This window comes from Grammomys surdaster, unplaced genomic scaffold (genome assembly GCF_004785775.1).
Source record: "Grammomys surdaster isolate TR1022 unplaced genomic scaffold, NIH_TR_1.0 188, whole genome shotgun sequence".
NCBI lineage: Eukaryota > Metazoa > Chordata > Mammalia > Rodentia > Muridae > Grammomys > Grammomys surdaster.
This window is the reverse complement of record NW_021604633.1, coordinates 6,594,633-6,616,193: the sequence shown is the minus strand read 5'-3', so window position 1 is coordinate 6,616,193 and position 21,561 is coordinate 6,594,633. Positions and strand designations below refer to the sequence as shown.

At 35.3% G+C, this 21,561-nt stretch overlaps 2 protein-coding genes across 7 annotated transcripts in view; one reads left to right on the top strand and one right to left on the bottom strand.

Annotated features, from left to right (window-relative positions):
• Cog5 (component of oligomeric golgi complex 5) overlaps positions 1–21,561 on the bottom strand; it is a 285,117-nt gene that overhangs the window by 207,517 nt on the left and 56,039 nt on the right. The gene's annotated exons all lie outside the window — the stretch shown is intronic.
• Positions 12,531–19,594, top strand: Gpr22 (G protein-coupled receptor 22). Its single transcript, XM_028768903.1, has 3 exons — positions 12,531–12,945; positions 13,881–14,877; positions 16,433–19,594. Exons 2-3 carry the CDS (start codon positions 14,792–14,794, stop codon positions 17,754–17,756), a joined length of 1,410 nt encoding a protein of 469 aa, XP_028624736.1. The 5' UTR covers positions 12,531–12,945; positions 13,881–14,791; the 3' UTR covers positions 17,757–19,594.

The following is a 21,561-nucleotide window of genomic DNA, read 5'->3' as shown; positions in this document are numbered from 1 at the left end:
TTTTTGGGGGTTGGGGGGGAGACACAGTTACATAAACCTCTATATAGGACTCTTAAATTTTCAAATGAATATGAAATTATGACTTCATATAAAGAGATTCAGAAAGGCCAGGCAAAAAACCAGCACCAGAAAGCATATTAACAAGTAAATTTCAGAACTCAGAAAGCACTGCAAAATATCCCAGTGAAAGTCAACAGAGCCACTGAATACAGGGGCAGTCAAGAACTATGATTTAATAATTAAGCTTAAATAAATAAAGTGAAAGTCATAAGGCTAAAGTAATTTTGGTAAAGGTCCCTCTATGCTGCCTGTCATTAAACACAAGTGTGAAAAGATCAAGCCTGCTATAAAAGTATTATAACTGCCAAAGTATAACATTTAATACAAGACAAACTTCCTTAATATTCAAACACAATGACCAATATCCATCTAACAATATCAGAAACAAAGAGACCAAAGATATTAGGTCATACACTGCAACTAGTTCATAAAGAAAAACCTAAGTGGACTATAAAAGTTTATCAAGGAGGAAGGAAAACACTCAGTGAGTATAGTTCTCTCCTTGCAAGCAAGAGGAACCAAGTTTGGATTCTCAGTATTTACATAAAACCAGGAAAAGTGGCAATTATCTGTAATTCCAGAACTAGAGAAGCAGAGACAGGTGGATCCCTGGGGTTCACTAACCAGCCAGCCTAAACAGACTAAATGAGATCCCCCTTCAGAAAGGTAGGTGGAAAGGGGCTCCTGGAGAGACTGCTCAAGGAGCAGTTCTTACAGAGAACTCAGGTTCAGTTCCCAGCAATTATGTGGCAACTCACAACTGTCTGCAACTCTAGTTCTAGGAGATCTGTCGCCCTTGTCTGGCCTCTGTGGGTACTATACATACAGAGTGAACATAAATAAAAGCAGGAAAACATTCATACGCATAAAAAATAAATCTTTTTTAAAAGGTGGAGAGAGGGAGGAAGGGGGGAGAGAGAGAGAGAGAAAGTAAGAGAGAGAAGGAAGGAAGGAAGGAAGGAAGGAAGGAAGGAAGGAAGGAAGGAAGGAAGGAAGGGAGAAAAGAAAGAAAGAAAAGGAGAAAGAGAGGGTAGTTTAGATAAATTTGAGCTGGAAAAAAGGTATTTAAATTGAGTAATTATTACAACATTTTTAGCAACATTAAATACTAGAAAAGAATCAGAAGTTAAACTAATCCTCCCCACTCATCCCTTCCCCAAAAAACAAAGATTCAAGACTATGCAAATCAATATCAAGAGTTTGAGAAAGTATTTCAAGACAAAAAATATTTTAACTTGATCTTTTAAAACAGTCCAGTATTGGGAGTAGATACATCAAAAACACACATCTAAGAATATAGCTGATCCAAGGCCAGCGGTAACCACCGAAGTCCGTCATGAGCTACAGACACGATGAGGCAGAGTGGCCCCTGAAACGGGTCTGGGGGTGAGACACATTACACAGAGAAGAAACTAAGAGCAAGGACATCAAGTATCAGAAAATAAATATGAGAACACTAGCGTCGGTTTAGACCTTTATACCAAGCAGAAGATAATAAAAACACAAGAAATATATCTCAGATCATCAAAGAAGAATTTACCGCCACTAATCCTTTGCTACAAAAAAAGTTGCAAAAATCCTTCAGGATGAAAGAAAATAGTAACCAAAACTAATCTCTGCTGCACAAAAAGACATGAAAAGAGCCAGAAATTATAAATATCCGTTTAAGTATTTTTAAAGTCAAGATTTGTTTAAAACATGATTGGCTAGGCAAGAATAGTAATGAAATTACTTTGAAGTTCATACAACATACGTAAATAATTAGCATAAAAGACGGTATGAATCAATGGATACTATATTGTCATAAATTTAAAATATTATATAGGTTGTAAGTAGAAGATGGTAACTAAAATATCTGTATCATTAAATTTTGAATCAACCACCAGAGAAAACTAAAAGATACAGTTTGTATGCTAATAGAGAATCTAAAATGAAAAGCTAAAAAATTGCTTAATCTCCACACAAAAAAAGGCAGGAAAGGAGAAAAATAAGGATACATAGTATAAACAGAATAAAGAAGGGGAAGCCAGTCTAATAATGTGAAAATTGCATTAAATATAACTGCTTTACATTCTAATTCAGACAAAAATCTGAATAGACTTTAAAGTGGGAGAAAAGTCATTAGTATATAGGAAAAAAATACCTTAAAGGTACACAGATAATACACTGAATAAGAGTAATGCCAACCACACAGAACAAACCTGAAAGTGACACAGAATTACTATGGGGTAAAACAGTTAAATGGTAACAACCTTACATGTTCATATGCTGAATAAATACACATAAAGCAAAAGCCTGGGAAAGTGAAAAAAGAAAGCCACAAATCTACAGTCAGAGTTGGGGACTGTACAACTCTTCATTTACTAAAAATAACTGCTCAATAAAAAGCTAACTAAAGTATAAAAAGAGAATAAGTAAGGCTAGGCCTTGAGGCACAATCAATTAAAACTACTCACAAACTGTGGTCAAACTAAACCACATCCTAAGCCTTTAAAGAAATATATTGCTTGTTTGTTGGTTGGTTGGTTGGTTGGTTGGTTGTTGAGGTAGGTAGGTTCTCTCTATGTAGTCCTGGCAGTCTCTGAACTCACTATGTAGAACAGGCTGGCCTCGAACTGACAGAGATTAATCTGCCTCTTCCTACAGAATGCTGGGATTGAAGACATGAACCACCATCACACCTGGCAAGTATAAGAATATTTTTGAAAGCTGATAATGCCCAAACATTCTCTATGACCACAATGAAATTAAATTAGAAAACAATAATAATGATAATTGAAAAATTATCTATTATTTGGATACTCAAAAATATCTCTGGAATAACCAATTAAGACAATGAACTAGTAAGGAAATCAGAAAAAAAAAAAGCACTGCAATAAGTGATATAAAATAAAACATATACAAATGGTGAAGTGGGTAATGCATTATTAAGTACATATTAATGGGCAAAAGAATTAAAGCTAATGAAAGAAGCATTCACTAAAGGAGTAAGGAAACATGAATGGAACAAATTAATAAAATATAAACTGCTGACCTTCAGAGTAAGAGTGGTGAAAGCAATACAGCTATTACAAACATTTAAAATATAAGAAAAAACTTAAAGGATACTGGTAATAGTGATGAGTTAAACAGTATGAATACATTATTTAATAGATACATATCATCAAAACAGTGACAGAAAGCAACTGAAAACTTCTATTATCTGTCAAATAATTTGAATTTATAAACATTACCCAATATAAAACTTATCAAATATTTAAGCAGAGATTGAAACTAATCATTACAAACTCATAATTAAAGAAAAAGGAACATTTTTTCTGACTCATATTTTATGAGTTCAAAATTCTAAAACTAGATAAAACATTAAAATAAATGAAAAAAATTACAGACCAAAGTCCCTCATGGACACACAGGCAAAAGGTTTTATCAAAATAATGTCAAATGAAATTATACAATATCAAAAAGGGTATCCATCATAACCAAGCATTGCATGTCTCAGAAATGTGTGGTTAGTTTAACATTCAAAACTCAAGTTTGTCAAGTTTCCTATGCTCATAGATTAAATGAGAAAAATCAGGTGAGTTTTCAATAAATGAAAAAGGTCATTTTAAAAGCATAATATACATTTCTGATGCAGACTAAATACTCTTCAGAGTAATATCAAAAAACACATGAGTTCAGAAGGTCCAACTTCACATCCATGAGAACTATAAAATACCTGCTGTGAGAGATTAAAGATGACCTATGTAAAGTTAGAGACATAAGAATCAGTGGGTCAGAAAACTCAACATAAGAATCTACTGATTACACACAAATCCAAATGAAATCCCAGCAGGTGCTGTTCCAGCTTCCAAATGGATAAAAAGAACACAGCTCACGCTCTGGACAACAGAAAGAAGAGAAAAGCTCTCTACAAGCACAAACCTTTCTTAAAATTGTCAGGCAGCAGGGGTTAGAGTACCAGCCAGACTCTCAGAAAAGAAAGCCAGCTTGAGGGACACTGGACATGAGCAGCTGAGTACCCAGAAAAGTCAAAAGCATACACGAGGAAAACTATCTGGCTAACATTTTTATAGATTTGCTCAAGGCTGAGTGTGTGCTAACAGGAAAATAAGAATCATGGAGAATACATATGCAGAAACAATTATACCTATCTGCAGGCCCTTCTTCACAGAGAAGGCCCTTCACTACCGAGTCCATGAATGCATCACCCACAGTATGTATGAGCTTCAAGAAGGAAAACAGCAGGCACTGTGGGATGCAATATTAAGTTCCCTGGAATCCCTTCTACCAACTCTGATATGTGTGTGGTGGCACTTAAGGACTGTGAAAAGGATAACTACTCTGTTGCTCTGTGAACACACCGGAACAGCTCACAAAGCTAGGGAAAGGAAATGTGGATGGTGTAGGATGAAAGATGATCCTTCAGTCCTAAGGCTGACAAACAGAATCCAGGTTCACAACTGGAAGCTAGTAGGAACACTGAAAACTCTCCCTCCAAGAGTCAGCACACAATGGCTTCCAGTCCATCATGTTTGGATACGTTGCCATATCAGGTGCAGTAACTGACCCAGGTAGAGCTAGAAATTTGCCAGCTGCAACTTTCATAAGCCAAACTATCTTGTTGATAGCTACAACTTGTTTTCATGACCTAAAGGTCCAAGGCAATTATTTAATATGCTAGCCTTCTAAAGGGCAGGCCTGAAGATTAGTCTTTTGGCAATAGGCCAGGATTTGGGAGGCAGGGTGTTTTAAACTCTAAAAAGGCTAATCCAAGAAAGTAGTGCTTGGAGACAATCATACCCACTTCATACTCAGTAGCTAGCACTAACATTAAGCAACTGCACTGGCTTCAGTTTAGTCAAAGAAGTGGTGAATCTAGCCCAAGTACTCACCAGAACTTCTATGAACAGAAGGTATATCTGAGCCAGGGGCTTTATTTCATGTGGTAAAGTAAGATATGCTTTTGTCCCACCTACCTTTCATACAAAACTAAAACTGACAATAAGGTCAGTCCAGAAACATCTGTGGACAAACTACTTTCATCTAGGTATGAGGTCTTAACTGTTCACTTTTGCTTATGAATCATGAAGTCCAAGCTAACCTACTGCCAAACAGGGACATCATGCCATAGAGTCAAAAGGTATGGGGTTCAGGTACTTCATCTTAACAAAGATGTAGGCAACTGGCACATTTGAAAACCCATGCACTTGAAGGGCTATTCCTCAATGGTAGAGTGCTTGCCTGCCATGGCAGAAAACCTGTTCAATTCTTAATAGTACAACAAACAAAACTTTTGGGAAACTTTGGTGCTAAAAGTTACAAACCAGTGTGACCAACATAATGAAACCATCACAAATAAGAGAGTTTTACAATTCATAGCTCAATGATAGAACACTTGCCTACTACGTGTAAGATTCTACGTACAGCACTAAACTGTTGAGAAAGTGAGATGGGATGGAGAGAAGGAAGGAGGGAAGGAAGGAGGAGGGAGGGTGCACTTAGTAGCTGGGTCAGGCAGGTGGCACTGCTGTACTGGGAAATAGCCTGAGTTCTCCAGCAGCTAGCTACTAGACCTTTTAACAAGCTGTGAGTTCTTTCCTTTCTATTGGGTTTTTTTTTTTTTTAATCCCTCTTGGCATGCAGCAAACCACAAATGTGAGTCACCTTTAAGATCTGAAAGTATATAAGACCATCAAAACCACAGTATTAAATAGCCATCTAGCAAAGGGGACCAGAGCACCAGCAAAGAGTAGATCCAAAGGCCCCACCCACAAGTCTGCTTCTTAGAATTTAAGCAGTTGCTCCCCACTGCAAATCACAGAAGAAGAAACTGAACAGACAAACAAAGCAACTATAACCAGATCCTTCAAGAGACTACATTACTCCCTGAGCAGAGGCATGTGGAGTGGGAAGCCTGCAGGTGAGAGCAGTGACGTGGGAAGGTTAGCCTTCCCCCTTGGCTCCTCACACTAGGGTGGAACCATATCCTGCCTCCTCTATCCTGACAGGATCTCTGGTTTGCCCCTGGGCCTTCTCCTACAGCTCTAGCCTACCTCAGTGTCTCTGCCTTACTTGCAACCTTCTGAGCCTTAGGAAACTTGTAGGATTCAACAGGCACCTCTGCCCTCAGCTAGAAGAGCATTTCTTTCTACTTCAGGAGGCTCCTCACACTTGGCTTTTCCCTAAGCAATTGAGTTTGGAGTAAGGGGAAAGAAAGAAACCTCAGCTGCAGGCACAAAGAGCATCTGCACCAAATCCCATGGGAACTGCTCAACAAACAAACTTAAAGGACTCAGGTCTCCTGCCACCCGCCCACCCATACTGCAGCTCTTGTGAGCACTGTCCCTTGTCCCTGCAGCACACTGCCTCGCTCATGAACTAACATTGTTCTTCCTTCCAAGCACAGGGAATGAGCAACAACCAAAGCTCCATTCTAGCAGCTTCTTTAGTCACTGCGTCTTTCACTGCTTAACAATCCATTAGCAGGGAGGGCAGTGGTTTTAGATTTATTCTCTACAATGCCCTTACCTTACAGGATTCACCTCTGAACCTCACGGGCCTTTAGAGCACCAAGAAACCCATAGAAGCTCCGTTCTTTCTTGGGCAGAAAGCTTTACCTTTGCCAGTTCCATGTCCTTGCACAAGGGTCTGGGATGGTATTCATTTAACTAATGAGCCACAGTGCTCACCTGTTTTACAGATGCAAGCAGAAGGTATGTGATGCTGGTTCTAAGAAACAGGATCTTATCCTCCATGATACAAAACCTAGTTTTAGCTCAGTATTGCTGACATTCACCTTGCCCTACATGGCCCTCTACCCGAGGGCTCTTGCTTGATGCTCTGTATCATGAGAGTTTCTATCACAGCTGAAGAACATCAAAGTTGGAAATGGATCATTTTCAGAACAAACAGAGCAAGTCTATCCATCTGCTCTTTGTCTGCAGTCATTACTTCATCCCTTAAGGAAGACTATCCCTGGGAAAGAGACCAGATAAAGAGCAGTCAGAGCTTGCATGCTTGTCAAATTCTGCAAGAAGACTCAGGGATGTTCAGAACTCCTAATAGATTGCTTCAGCCAAATATAGTCCTATCCAATCTAATATTAGAGATGTTGAGAAATAAATATGATATATATGTTTTGAGGAGAAGCAAACTTAATATCTCTATGAGCAGACATTACTGTCTATATACAAAAAAGTATGTAATTCATTTCAAAAGCTCTAAGATTAGCAGAAGAATTTAGTAAAGTTATAGGATACAAGATTGTTTTACCTAGGGGTTTCTATTGCTGTGAAGAGACACCATGACCACAGCTAGTCTTATTTAGAAGAAAAATTTTTTAATTGGTACTGGTTTACAGTTCAAAGGTTTAGTCCATTGTCATCGTGGTGGGAAGCATGGCACATGCAGACAGACTCAGTGCTGGAGAAAGAGTCAGAGTTCTACATCTGGACCAGCAGGCCAGCAGGCAACAGGAAAAGAGAGAGACACTGAGCTAAGCTTGAGTATTTAAAACCTCAAAGCCCACCTCCAGTGATACATTTCCTCCAAGGTTACACCTACTCTAACAATGCCACACCTCCTAATAGTGCCATTCCCTATGAGCCTATGGGGGCCATTTTCATTCAAATCATTTTGAAAACCAAACACCACATATGACTGCTGTCATGTGCCCTAGCAACAAAGAATTAGATTTTTTAAAAAATAATAATAATTAGGTATTGCTTTGATAGCATTAAAAAATGTAATAATAAAGTACAAATCCAGCAAAATATGTCCAGGATGTATAAGCAAAGAACTACAAAATATTGATAAACTAAGCCACAGATGAACACATGAAAATTAACAGACACTATGCTCCTAAGATTAATACTCTTGTCAATTTTCCCCAAGTTTTCCACAGATTCTCTGTAACAAAAATCCAAACACTAGCAGGACTTCACTAAGGTAATATCCCTAATCAGATACAAGAAAGCAGAGGCAGGTAGACATATATCCATAGATATAACATCACAGGATTTCTGGGAAATGCTTGCAACGATACAAGGAAAACAATGCATGTTTGGGAACCTCTAGCAGAGTGACAACCCACAAGAGAACTCTCCTGCCATCCGACTCTAGGCACAGATAATGGCAGCTTTCTGGTAAAAGCAGTATATAATAACTAGTTTCTATAGTAAGGCAACTGGATCACAAGCAGCCATTAAATTATGTTACTCAACAGAATATGAGACTTCAAAGACAGCAAAGAAAACAAACCCTGACATAGTTTTGTTAAATAGATAATCCAGTTACTCAAATTGATTTAGCCTCAAGGTGGAAATAAATTCTGTATAATATCTTACGGTAGGCAAATTATGCAAAGAACAGAAAGCAACAGAAAAGAAAATCCAATGAAGAAACAACAAACATCTATTTTTAACTCTGGTTAAAATCATCAACAGGGGCTAGAAAGATGGCTCAGTGCAAACATGTGTGCGCACGCACGCGCACACACACATGGGGGGGGGTGTCTTGGTAACTATATTTTTTTAATTTATTAATTTTTATATGAATGGGAGTTTTGTCTGCCTGTATGTCTTTACCAGATGAGTGTTACGCCCATGAAGGCCAGAAAAGGATGTTGGATTTTGTGGGACAGGAGGTATACAGACAGTTGCAAGTTGTCATGAAGGTGCCTAGAATTAAGGCACCTCAGATCCTCTGAAGAACGAGTTAATTACACTTAAACACTGAGCCATCTCTCTGTGTCTCTCTCAATCTCCCCTCTCCATTCCTTCCCTCCCCACCCCCCCAAAAGGGAGGAGGAGTTGGTCTGAGGTGAGGGGATCTGGGAGGGAAACTGTGGTTAGGATAGACTGTACGAGAGAAGAATAAAAGAAAGAAAAGAAGAATCAAAAAAATATAGCTTGGGCTAGAGAGATGGCTCAGCAGTTAAGAACACTGTCTGCTCTTCTAGACATCCTGAGTTCAATTCCCAACAACCACATGGTGGCTCACAACCATTTATGATGGGATCTGGTGCCCTCTTCTAGCCTACATGCAAACAGAAAACTGTATGCAAAATTAATTAATTAAAATATATATATACATATGTGTATATACATATACATATATATCCTTAATTTAGGTCAGGTATGGAAAGATAGGAGATAGGTTTACTGGCTATTGTAAGAATGCAGTTCTGAAGTATGCCCTGTCCCAATATAATTGGTTTTCAATTTGTTCTCTTACAGATAATAAGTCATAGTATTCTTTCAGTCCTGGACTGAGGTCTCAAAGGAAAGCCCATTTTTATTTTCCTGACAAAGTATTTGTTGTATACGAAATTTCAAGTTGAGAAGCCAAATGAAAATTTCATCCTTGAGTTCCTTGAGTCATAATTAGAGTTAACCATGTTAAGTAGTCTTTGGAAAAGCACTCTTTGTGAAGTTTAAAGTGTGATATTTTGCAGTTAGAAATTACCTTTACATTTATACTTTTTTCCCAAATATTTTCAGATACAGTTAATTAAAAGATTTCATAACTTTAATTTTATAGACTCCTCAAAAGTATAGTATCAGAACTGGCCACAAATTTTTAGGAATTAAAACAGATATACAATAAAAATATTTATAACTAAAAGGGAAAATATAACTTCTGGAAAACAATTTTGAACTGTATTTCAGCATTAGATTCACATATTCTGATCAGTTATCATTGGAAAAAGCAAATTATATCTCCAGTTCATAAGGGAAAAAATTAAGCTATGAAATTATTTTGTAACATAAAATTTTATTTAAATCACCAGCTGCAGCATTTTTCAAAATTAGTATTTTATCTGAATACTTGTATTAAGTGCACAAGTGTGAAAAACACTGTTACCATGGAAACAGAATCTTCATAAATTCTAGCATATGTAATTTTTCATAAAAATAATGTAATCTATTTTTTCTCGAGACAGGGTTTCTCTGTGTATCTCTGGCTGTGCTGGAACTTGCTTTGTAGACCAGGCTGGCCTCAAACTCAGAAATCCACCTGCCTTTGCTTCCTGAGTGCTGGGATTAAAGAGTATGCCATGACACCCAGTTTTTTAATCCAATTCTTAATCTAATATTTATTACTATTATTATTATTTGTTAAAACCAGGGGATTTTAAAATTATCTTTTGAAAATTTTAGTAACATATAAGTACTGCACTCATTTGTGAATTTAATAAACCAAAAATATTAGACTAAGTATTGTATCTTAAAAACTGTTATTTGTGATTTCTCATGTGTCTCTAATCATAACTCAGTTACACAGGGATTGCACAGAAATGTCCAGACTTGAGCTTTTTTGCTATAATTATTACTTGCAGAAAATTTAGATATAGTTTCTCAAAATAACCTGACTGTAACTTAGAAAAGTCATCTCATTTAGAGTCACAGAGATCCCCTTCAACAGCTACAGCACTGCTTACAGTACAGAATTTATAGCTAATAAGTAGGGAGTGAACTTAGATCAAACAGTGGTAAAATTGTAGACTTTCACAATTTTCAAAAAAAAGACAGGCCTACTAGCTCATAAAGTAGGTTCCCAGGGCTCTAACAGACTGACACAACATACCCACACCTTGGGAAATCAACAGACTTCTCTTTGCCTTTATTTCTTCTACTTGATCAAGATATTTTGACAATAGCCTAAGCAAACACTTAACTCTCTAACAGAAGGACACTATATAAATTATTATGTTAATAATTTCCATATTCCAATCATAATTCTCAACCAAATGATAGTAACATGTTCCCTCTGACTGTAGTTTTTAGTTTAAAATAACATTTTTGTATCATCTCTCTTTAACATATCTGTCATTCTAGCAAGATGGTTTCCTTTGAAAATGCATGAATAATAAGTAGCCCAACATTTTCATTTTTAGCATTCCCAAACCCTCATGACACAATGCTATGCAGGATTTTTTCAAAACTCACAATAAAAATCCATATTACTTTCAATTTCTAAAGAATGCAATTCAAACCCATGTACTCATCAACTATTCCCCAATAAAACTTCAACACTAGCCATAAAAGATTATAAAAGTGCATATTACTTTTTTAAATTATAAAAAAATTCTAGTGACAAGTTTTTAGAAATCTAGGATAAAACATTTTGAAAACTCAACACTATCCCTAATACTAGAATAAGCAATGATTAATACTCTAATAATAGAGCCATCAGTTCCATGTTCTTCTTTGGCTCAATGGGTAATTAGTCTTTTAAAAATGTGTATTTGGTTCTGGCTCATTGATTTCCAATGCCAAACATTAAGAAAATAGTCTATTGTCTGAGTTCCTGTCCCAGAATCTAAGTGGTGAAAAGAAAGAACCAATTCCTGCAAAGTGTCCTCTGACCACTGACATGTACACCACGGCAGGTGCACATACATACATACAGAAATGTAATTTAAAAAGTAATCTGGTTACTATATATATTTCCACCTAAAAAGGTATGCACCTCATGAACAAGAGTAGAAATGTATTTAAAATTACTAACAATTGATAGAAATTTAATTTTAAATTAATGTATTTTATTTTTATATCATTCTTTTGTTATTTTTAATAAACATCTTAAAATAGTTTAGCTTTATAGCCTATGAGGATACGTAACATTTTTCTTTACCACATTTGCCAGCAGCATTAGCAATCACCATATACAATATTTAAGAAAGACCAATCCACCAAGAAACATGCCCATGTTAAAAACAGAAATAGCCCAATGAGATAAAATATTAATAGCAACCGGTCAGTACACATATATACATAAAAATATCAGCACAGGTGTGAACTGAGATTATCATGTGAAAGAAATTACTCATATTTATGCTCTACCATTATGCAAGCAATGGAATGTTTACAAATGTTTTGTGATATAATCACCTTAAGTCAATGTGATGAGTAACATGAACAAATGAATGAAATGACGGAATATCTGAGTGAATGAACACTGAAGTCAGTAAGTAACAGTAAGATGGCTACAACGTAGAATACAAAGAAATGACTTGGATACAAACAAACTAGTTGAAAATCAAACCTGGTTCACTGTAAAGATGCAGGGCTTTCTATCTGTGGAACAAAGAACCTCAACCCAAAGCACACACAGCTACTAACACAGTTCAGTTACCCAGACTTAAAAATATATTGTTTTTATGATGGAACCTCCCCAACACACACATAAACAAAACAAAAACAGAATCACAACAAAAAAAGAGAAAAACTATTTTCTTAATGTTTGGCATTGGGGATCAATGAGCCAGAACCAAATACACATTTTTAAAAGACTAATTTACTCATATTCTGTTTAAGAGCAACAAACAACCAGTTTTAAAACTTAGGCTTTTAAAACAGCATCCTTATATAAAGCCATTGGGGGGGACACCCCTGCCATACATATGAAGCAGTTTAAGCCAATACAACTGGCCAATCAAAATTAGTGAATGCACTGCATCTCTCTGCAGTGGGGAGAAGCGACAAGGTAGGCTGTCACTCTGCAAAAGCTGCTCGGAGCAGGCTTTCCTCTCCAGAGCAGTGCCCTTCCTAATCAGAAAGCCTGGATCCGAATGCCGTCTCTGGAGACAAGAAGCCTTCAGTATGCTAAATTACTTTCATTATGTATTTTCAAATGCTTATTGACTCCACAGTAGGAAGAGTGAGAGGCTGCTGCAGCCGGGAAGCAGCACTACACATTCTATACATTAGCAGGGCTGCTGAAACAATGGCACGGTACTGATACATTTTCATTAAGGTCGTTTGGAAGAGATTTTTAGAGCCCTCTTCCCCAGCCCTGTACTTTCAAATCAACAGAATGAATCCATCAAAACTGGAAATGCTTCAACTCCATCAGGAAGTCGTCAAATCTTTAGCAGAGGTAAGCTGTGGTCTTTATTATAGTATAGAGCTGCTTTTGAAACAGCAGAGTGGGGCAAAATTACTTTGGAATTTTTAGCCTAAATTTTTAAGAGTTTGATTGTTTTCCTCTAATTGGTAAATATGTAATTTTTAAATTGATTGCTTTTAAGGCATGATGCATTTTAAATGTAATTTTTAGGGTGCACTGTTGGAAAACATTCTGTTCTGTTCTCTATAATGAACTCCAAAAACATAGGCTCGTAAGTTTCTTCAGATATACCAAATATTCTTAATATCACTAATACAGCATTTCTCAAGTGCTAAAAGAATATTTCTATTTCTTATAAGAAGCCGGTTTACTCTTTGGTTGTTTTATGTTAAGATTATAATTGGGTACGCTTACTGAAAATTATTTAATATGCAGTTAAGATTTTTTTTAACTATCATTTACATTTCACCCACCTGAGCAATTCAGCAAAAGAAATTTATAGTGTCTTATCACTGAACCTGCTTTAATGCGTTAAAGTTCAAACTATGTGCTAATAATTAAGCAAGCTGCAACATTTCCCAGCATGCGGGAAATGTTAAATTTATTACCGAGGGGGAAATGGCAGTATGTTTACTGAATACTAACTGTTCATAATCTCTGAACATTCAAGATCACTTCTAAAAGAGAAGAGAAATTATTTTAAAATTACAGTCTTTCTCATGGTTATATTTCAATGCTAATTCTGCTGCTCAATAAGGTAACATAATGCCATTTTTATTTTGAAAAAGAGATTTTATTTGAAGAAGCTTCATTTTATGACTATAGGTATGCCTATAGCAATACAGTTTGCTTATTTGATGAACAGATGCTACATGGCTTAATTTTCTTTAACCAAAGTAACTTGTAATTAATTCAAAATTATTAGGATACCTATTCCTTAATCATTTTTTTGCCTTTTTCACAAGGGCCCACAACTAATTCAGTATACACAACTGACAATTTGAAGGATGCAACTGATTGAGAGGCTCCCTAGCTCTCTGAACCACAAACTACTAGATATTCTTGTAACATATGATTTTAAGACACTAAGGAGTTAAAGCCTCAGATTAGCTGTGCTGGAACTGAACAAGCTGACAGCATCCCAAGACGATGCTACATAGAATAACCACGAAAAGAAACAAATAGAACTGTAAAAGCCTGAAGACCAACTGGTGAGCGTTTTAAAAGGAAGATCTCACACTTTAATATAGCAGAATTATGGACACTACTGATTCTGCAAGAAACAGTAAAGCAAAAACTTCAAAAAGGAGAGAGAATGCCATGACGTACCAGCAAGCAAAATGAAGCTTTAGCAAATGTTTTCTGCACTATTTAGATATTCATATCAATTGGTATGACTAATAGATTTTTCCATCTGAGCTTTATGACCAATTATGCATCCTTTTCTAATGAGAACAAACCGAATTAAATAGCAGATGGTTTTTATCAAAAGAGCATGTACTGGATTTATAATATAAAGCAAATTATGTGATCAAGAAATCATTTCAAAATAATGAGAACTGCTGCAGAAACAGCCTGAAAACAAATGGATACCTAAATGCACTTTAGAAGCTAGAAACATTATGTTTCCTTTTCTATTTTCACGTATTCTGGAAAATAAAGGGACACAATCTTGTATTTCTTCAAAAAGAAAATGCAATTTCTATCATTTGATGAAGTTTCATTTGCCTGACAATTATGTGCTGTTCTTTAGAAATCCATTAGCCAGCTAACTCTCACTATTCATACAACTGAAGTACTCAAATAGCAAATGAATGAATTCCTACAAGACATGAAATAAAACACAGCTACTCCACTGTTACCAGGAAAAAAATTCATGTCAAAATTGTCAATGACATCATGTATCAATTTGTGGAAAACTACCATGGTGAGGCAAAAGGCCCATAAAGCAACAGCAAACAGGTAGGTCAGAAGATGCATGGAGCCCCACAGAAGAAAACAGGTGTTTTCTATCATTGCTGTTGTACTTGACAAGTGTGCTTTATTTAATTATAAATGTGATGTGACAAAACAAAGACCTGATGTTCAGTCTGCCAGTTCAGAAAATTTAGTTCTCTTAAAATTGCCTGTTTATATGAGATTTCAGTAAGCTGAGCCATTTTATATAATAAATATGTGCCTGGCAATATCTATTCCAACTAAAATGAAATTAATGTTGTCATGTGTTTATGAAATATTCACATGCATAAGGTTGTCAAAGGTAACATCAATTTAAATGTCACTGTAAATTTTAAAAACCACTAATCTTTATATTTCAAAACGAAGTATTTTGCTACTCAAATGCTATACCTGAAGTATGAAATATACTTGGATGTATGAATTCATATGATAAGCTGAATAACCTCACTGCAGACACTTCAGGTCAGAAAATCAGATATCATTCTTATAAATGACTCTAAACTCCTAAAATACATATTAGCATGAATTGGTCAAAACTGTTTATTTTAGAACTTTTCTTCAAAATTATTCACTGGCTGATGTGAACAAAATATTTATTTCACAGGTAATGAATGTGTAACTTAAAAGCTTTTTCAAAGATGGACTTCAGATTTTTTTTTTGAATTTCATTTTTCTACCCCACAAATTGTTTAAGCAAAAGAACTGAATACAGTCTTTGAAACCACTTCAAAAGCATCTACTTCTTATTACATATAAAATTTGAGTTTCCTCTTTCTATAACACACAAAAGGGTGTGGTCACAAAGTAATCAGCCATAGGACTGCTTTTTACTAAGCTTGGGGCTTTTTACTTTAGCATAATGCCTTTTTTCCCCCCAAATTTCTGTAGGTCTATTGCAAAATGTAGTGGGTATATTTACCATGACCAACAAAATGCCCGTCATTTGCCTCTTTCTTTGGAAATAATCCCAAAGTCCACACTGTTGACATCTCAGAGAATCGGCTAGAGTCGCTAGGACAGTGGTAAGACAGTGAGAACGACTTAGTGCTGTGTGGCATTTATCCTTTCAAATGAGCACTTGTCCCTTCATTTAAAATCTCACAGGGATAATTACACCTACACTAATCATGCTAGAGCACATTAAGATAGCATTTACATTCCATCCACTCACAACATTGTTTTAAATGAAATCTTAAAGCACTGGACCAGAATTAGGTTTGCACTCAGAGAAATCGTCTTATTCAGAAGCACTGTCTCTGAAAAAATGAACACTTCAGTTATTCCCAATGAAGTAAACCCTCATTGTACAGAGATCTGCACTACCAGAGGAACAATCCCCATATGGTTATTTCTTCAAAAATAGAACAATTTCCCTTTACACCAAAAACAATGCAGCCCTGATGTCTTCCAATTCTACATTTTGCATCAGTAGTTTACAAAATAAAAAAAAAATTAAGCTAAGAACATGATAAAGAGATATTTTGCTGTTTACAAAGAATATCATGTCTTGTATATCACTTAAACTGCCAAACATCAAATATTCTATTTGATTTTCTAGGGGAAACACCAACTGTTCCAAAAGAATGTGTTTTTCTCCTGTTCTGGAAATCAACATGCAGTCTGAATCAAACGTCACGGTGCGAGATGACATTGATGACATCGACACCAATATGTACCAGCCACTGTCATATCCATTAAGCTTTCAAGTGTCTCTCACTGGATTCCTCATGTTAGAAATCGTGCTGGGACTTGGCAGCAACCTTACCGTATTGGTACTTTACTGCATGAAATCCAACTTAATCAACTCTGTCAGTAACATTATTACAATGAATCTCCATGTACTTGATGTAATAATCTGTGTGGGATGTATTCCTCTAACTATAGTGATCCTTCTGCTCTCACTGGAGAGTAACACTGCTCTCATCTGCTGTTTCCATGAAGCTTGTGTTTCCTTTGCAAGTGTTTCAACAGCAATCAACGTTTTTGCTATTACGCTGGACAGATATGACATCTCTGTAAAACCTGCAAACAGAATTCTGACAATGGGCAGAGCTGTAATGCTAATGACATCCATTTGGATTTTTTCTTTCTTCTCATTCCTGATTCCCTTCATTGAAGTAAATTTTTTCAGTCTTCAAAGTGGAAATACATGGGAAAACAAGACATTGCTGTGTGTCAGTACAAGTGAGTACTATACTGAGCTTGGGATGTACTATCACCTTCTAGTTCAGATCCCCATCTTCTTCTTCACAGTTGTAGTCATGTTGATCACATACACCAAGATACTTCAGGCTCTTAATATCCGGATAGGCACTAGATTCTCAACAGGACAGAAGAAGAAAGCCCGGAAGAAAAAGACAATCTCTCTAGCCACACATGAGACTACAGACATGTCTCAAAGCAGTGGTGGGAGGAATGTTGTATTTGGTGTGAGAACTTCAGTTTCTGTAATAATTGCCCTCCGGCGAGCTGTGAAACGCCACCGGGAACGACGAGAAAGGCAGAAAAGAGTCTTCAAAATGTCGTTATTGATTATTTCTACATTTCTTCTCTGTTGGACACCAATTTCTGTTTTAAATACCACCATTTTATGTTTAGGCCCAAGTGACCTTTTAGTAAAATTAAGATTGTGTTTTCTAGTCATGGCTTATGGAACAACTATATTCCATCCTCTCTTGTATGCATTCACCAGACAAAAATTTCAAAAGGTCTTAAAAAGTAAGATGAAAAAGCGAGTTGTTTCCATAGTTGAAGCTGATCCCATGCCTAATAATGCTGTAATACACAACTCATGGATAGATCCTAAAAGAAACAAAAAGGTACCCTATGAAGACAGTGAAATAAGAGAGAAATGTTTAGTACCTCAGGTTGTCACCGACTAGAAAAAAAGTCTCAGCTTCACCAAATACATTCAGAAGAGTTTTAAATTTAAATTGTAAAAATGAAGTACTGCCAAATGTAAGAGAAAACATTCTAGGTATTGGTTATGTTGTAAATTTTCAATGTGAATGTCAATTAGATTAGGTCATATATATTCAATTTCTTCATTATTTAATGTATTTGTTGCATGGCAGTTTGTTAAAAAGTAATACCATGTGTATATTTTGTCAATATTATGTCCATCAGAAGATATCCATGTAAGTCATATTTTCTAAAGAATAAATATGTAGCCTTAAAACAGTGTATAACTTTAAAATGTAACTGACACAGGTATCTACATTTTTAAAAATGTATGAAGTCTATTATTTCTAAGCCACGAACTACAGATATATTTATATGATGACAAGTTGCATAAAGTATTTAACACAAAAAAATTATAGGCTCAAAAAAAATCAAAGCAAGATTTTCTGTACCACTATGCTATGTTTCTGATATGACTGACTTGTTATAACATTTTAACAACAAAATAATGAACTATATATAAACCTTATTTCTTTTGAATGTAGGAAATATAGGCTATACTAGTATTTCAAAACCATGAGTCAGTGAATAAATAAACCCTGTATACGCATACAAAAATAGGGAAACCTTAAAATTCAAGTTTACTATAAAAAGAAAAGAGACTGAATTCTATTACAAGGGTAATATGCCTATAATACAAATGAACCAACAATAAAGGGAGGGAAGAAAGTCACAGTAACACCAGCCTTATTCCTCCGTCCTCATTTTGCCTAATCCTACACCAAAAATGTCCTAGGCTAAAAGAAAACACTGGTCTTAAAAAGCTGCAATAAAGTAATTTTTCACTTAACTCTACTATTTTGTATACAAGACATTAACCATGCAAATAGGAAGACTGAGCAGAAGATGAAGACCATTTCTGTCACTGTAGAAAAGCATGACACAGGCAGATGTTTCTAATTTTGGATATATAGCAACTTATGTGAGACAGAATTTATACAACATTCCTTTCCAGCCTTCAAAATACAGCAGCTCTGTTTCCAGTCTCCAGGAGATTAAACCAATAATAAATTGTGTCACATTTCTGTTCCACCACCATGTAACTTCAACATTTTTCTCTTAAATCCTCAACTGTTGTTAGAAAATGATTATTCGTTGTAATTATAGATTGTAATTATAGATTGCTACTTTCATAGCAAACAATAATTTCTTACTTGTTATAATAATCTGGCAATGCATAGTAATACCAAAACTTAGCAACAACTTATTTAAAATAGGTAAGTACCTGCTATATGTAACTGGATAGCTTGACAATAATTATTCTATATTTTAAATACTATATTCACTAATGAAGTAACATACTTTTTAAATTTAAAACCTCATGGTAAACAACTCAATATATATCACTTTTTATACAAAGGTAAGATTCATCTAATCAACTTTACTGACTAGCCTAGTCCCTGGGGAAATGAGTGTGATAATGGAGCTTGAAGTCACTAAGGTTTCTGGAAAATTAAACTGATTCATTTCTGATTATAATATGAGAGTGTCAAAACTTGGCAAAGACCCACTTTCCTTCCGCTTTATGAAATTTAAAAAATGCTACAGTTTGATAAATTGTAGCATTATCAAATAAAATTTATTTTTGAAACCTAAAATTAAGACTTAATGGTGTTAAGAATTTTTTCACTCAATAAATACATTTGGCTTACAATATATTCTAACATCTTAATTACAACTTTTAATGCATTTTTTACCTGAACTTCCAGACATAAGTTAAAATGCTAACACCTAGATTTATAAAATCTTAATTTTAAAACCTAGACTGCTTATAGAGTTTGTGTTATGAAAACCCTTCACTGTGCTTTCAGTATTTTAAATCATGAGGTTTATAAGCATTCTAAAGACTTTCATATAGAAGCTAATTTCTGCCCTGTTAGCCTAATAGTTTCAAGCATTCTGACCTCCTGAATTAGGGAAAAAAATAGCAAACATTGTAACTTCGCCCTGTAAGCGGCTATCTGTTCATTGGATATCAGAGTTGTATCTACTGACTTACAACAAACAAAATCTGTACCTGCCTACACTTTGCCTAAAACCTCAAGTAGCTTTTAATGTGTTAAATAGTATATAATGTGTAGAAAGCAGTGCAGAAGAAAATACAGAAATGTTTGCGACTGCTGACCTCTTGGTAAAGGAGAGTTTAGCTGACCTCAAGTTTTCACTGACTTATACTCTATTGAAAAAGCAAAGCATTGTTTTCTGGGGGTGTCTTTTGCTTTGGTGGGGTTTTTTTCCCCTCCTTTTTTCACTAGTAATTATTCTCCCAAGAACATTCTTGCTAAGTTTTCCTTTTATAATAAAAACTCTTTTTGCAAATGCAATATAGGCAGGAGGGAACTTGGTATGGACTGTTTCTTACAATTCTACTTTTATATCCATGTGCTTCCAAACTGTGCTTTCAGATAAAGATGCTAACATCTTCAGTTAGTTGAGTCAGCTACGCCAAGGAGGAGCTCTTATAGAAATTCGTATCGTCTTTTTTGTTTTGTTGCCAATCTAGGAAATTTATTACTCCACAAAAAAAAAAAAGATGTTCAATCCTATTGTGAAGTTTAATTCTTCACAATTTTTTTTAAAAAGCTGTATTGTATATTTCATAATGTTAGTCATATTCGCATAAGTGATCAGATTTTTCTATCTCAAAAAGAAAAAGAAAAACTATAATAAAATCTCATTTCTCCAGGTTTAAAACTGGGACTTTTCCAGCCAGACAGGTAAGGCTGGCAACCAGAGTTCAATTCCTGGAACTCACATAAAGGTAGAAGAGAAACAATACCACAGAGTTGTCCTCTAATTTCCAAAAGTAGAGTTTGGTACTTGAACATGTGTGCATATACATACTCTAAATAAAAAATATATTTTTTAAATCATACTCAAGAGTAAAAATAAAATTTAAGAAAATAGTTATTAGGATTTTATTACACACAGCAATTTTGAGGCTATACTTCAAGGTCAAAAACATTTTTTAATTTTATTACATTTTGTGGTTATATATTTAGGTTGTGGAATTCAATTGGCCTGTAAATTTCTGCCATACACAAGCATTATGTCAGAGATAATTGTTGAATTACAGAAAAAAAGGTCAGGAGCCACAGGAAGGTAAGAATCCAAAATCAAGGTATACCTCAAGCACTGCTTCTGAGAGCTGCTTGGGATGGAGCTGCAGGATTTTGGAATCCCTGTATATATTTAAGGCCATAACTTAAAGATGGGTCTAATGCTAATTACAAGTTTCATCTATTTCATATACACATGCCCTAAAGGTAATTTATGGAATATTTTAATGTGACTGCATTTGAACTGAAATCATTACATTAAGTCAAGTGTAGAATATTCCCCATGTTCTGTCCAAAAAGTTTCAGATCATAGAATATTTTAGATTTTCAGATTAGTGACACTTGAGCTATTTTTAAAAAGTGTGAAAATACCTGAAAGAGGAGGCAGACGGCATAAATGTGATAAAAGACACGTAATATTTTAGGGGACTAAAGAAGAAAACAATTATATTGAATTTACTAAAATTATAACAATGTACTACTGAGGAAAACTACTACAACATATTCCACACAAAAAAAGGAAATTGCTGTTTAGAAGAAAATTAATCTAGTAGGGGAAAGTTGTTTAGGAAGTCACATTGGGCCATGACACATGATCTGAAATGCCAGCAGAAGTATGGAAGCAAGTAATAACAAGGACAAGCCTCCAGAGTCACCAACAACCTGT

Excerpts from the sequence above, each read along its gene's own strand:
- Gpr22 (XM_028768903.1), top strand. The coding sequence starts at position 14,792 with ATGTCAAAATTGTCAATGACATCATGTATCAATTTGTGGAAAACTACC. Across the intron at positions 14,878-16,432 it reads CATAAAGCAACAGCAAACAG|GGGAAACACCAACTGTTCCA; the intron begins GTAGGTCAGAAG and ends TTGATTTTCTAG.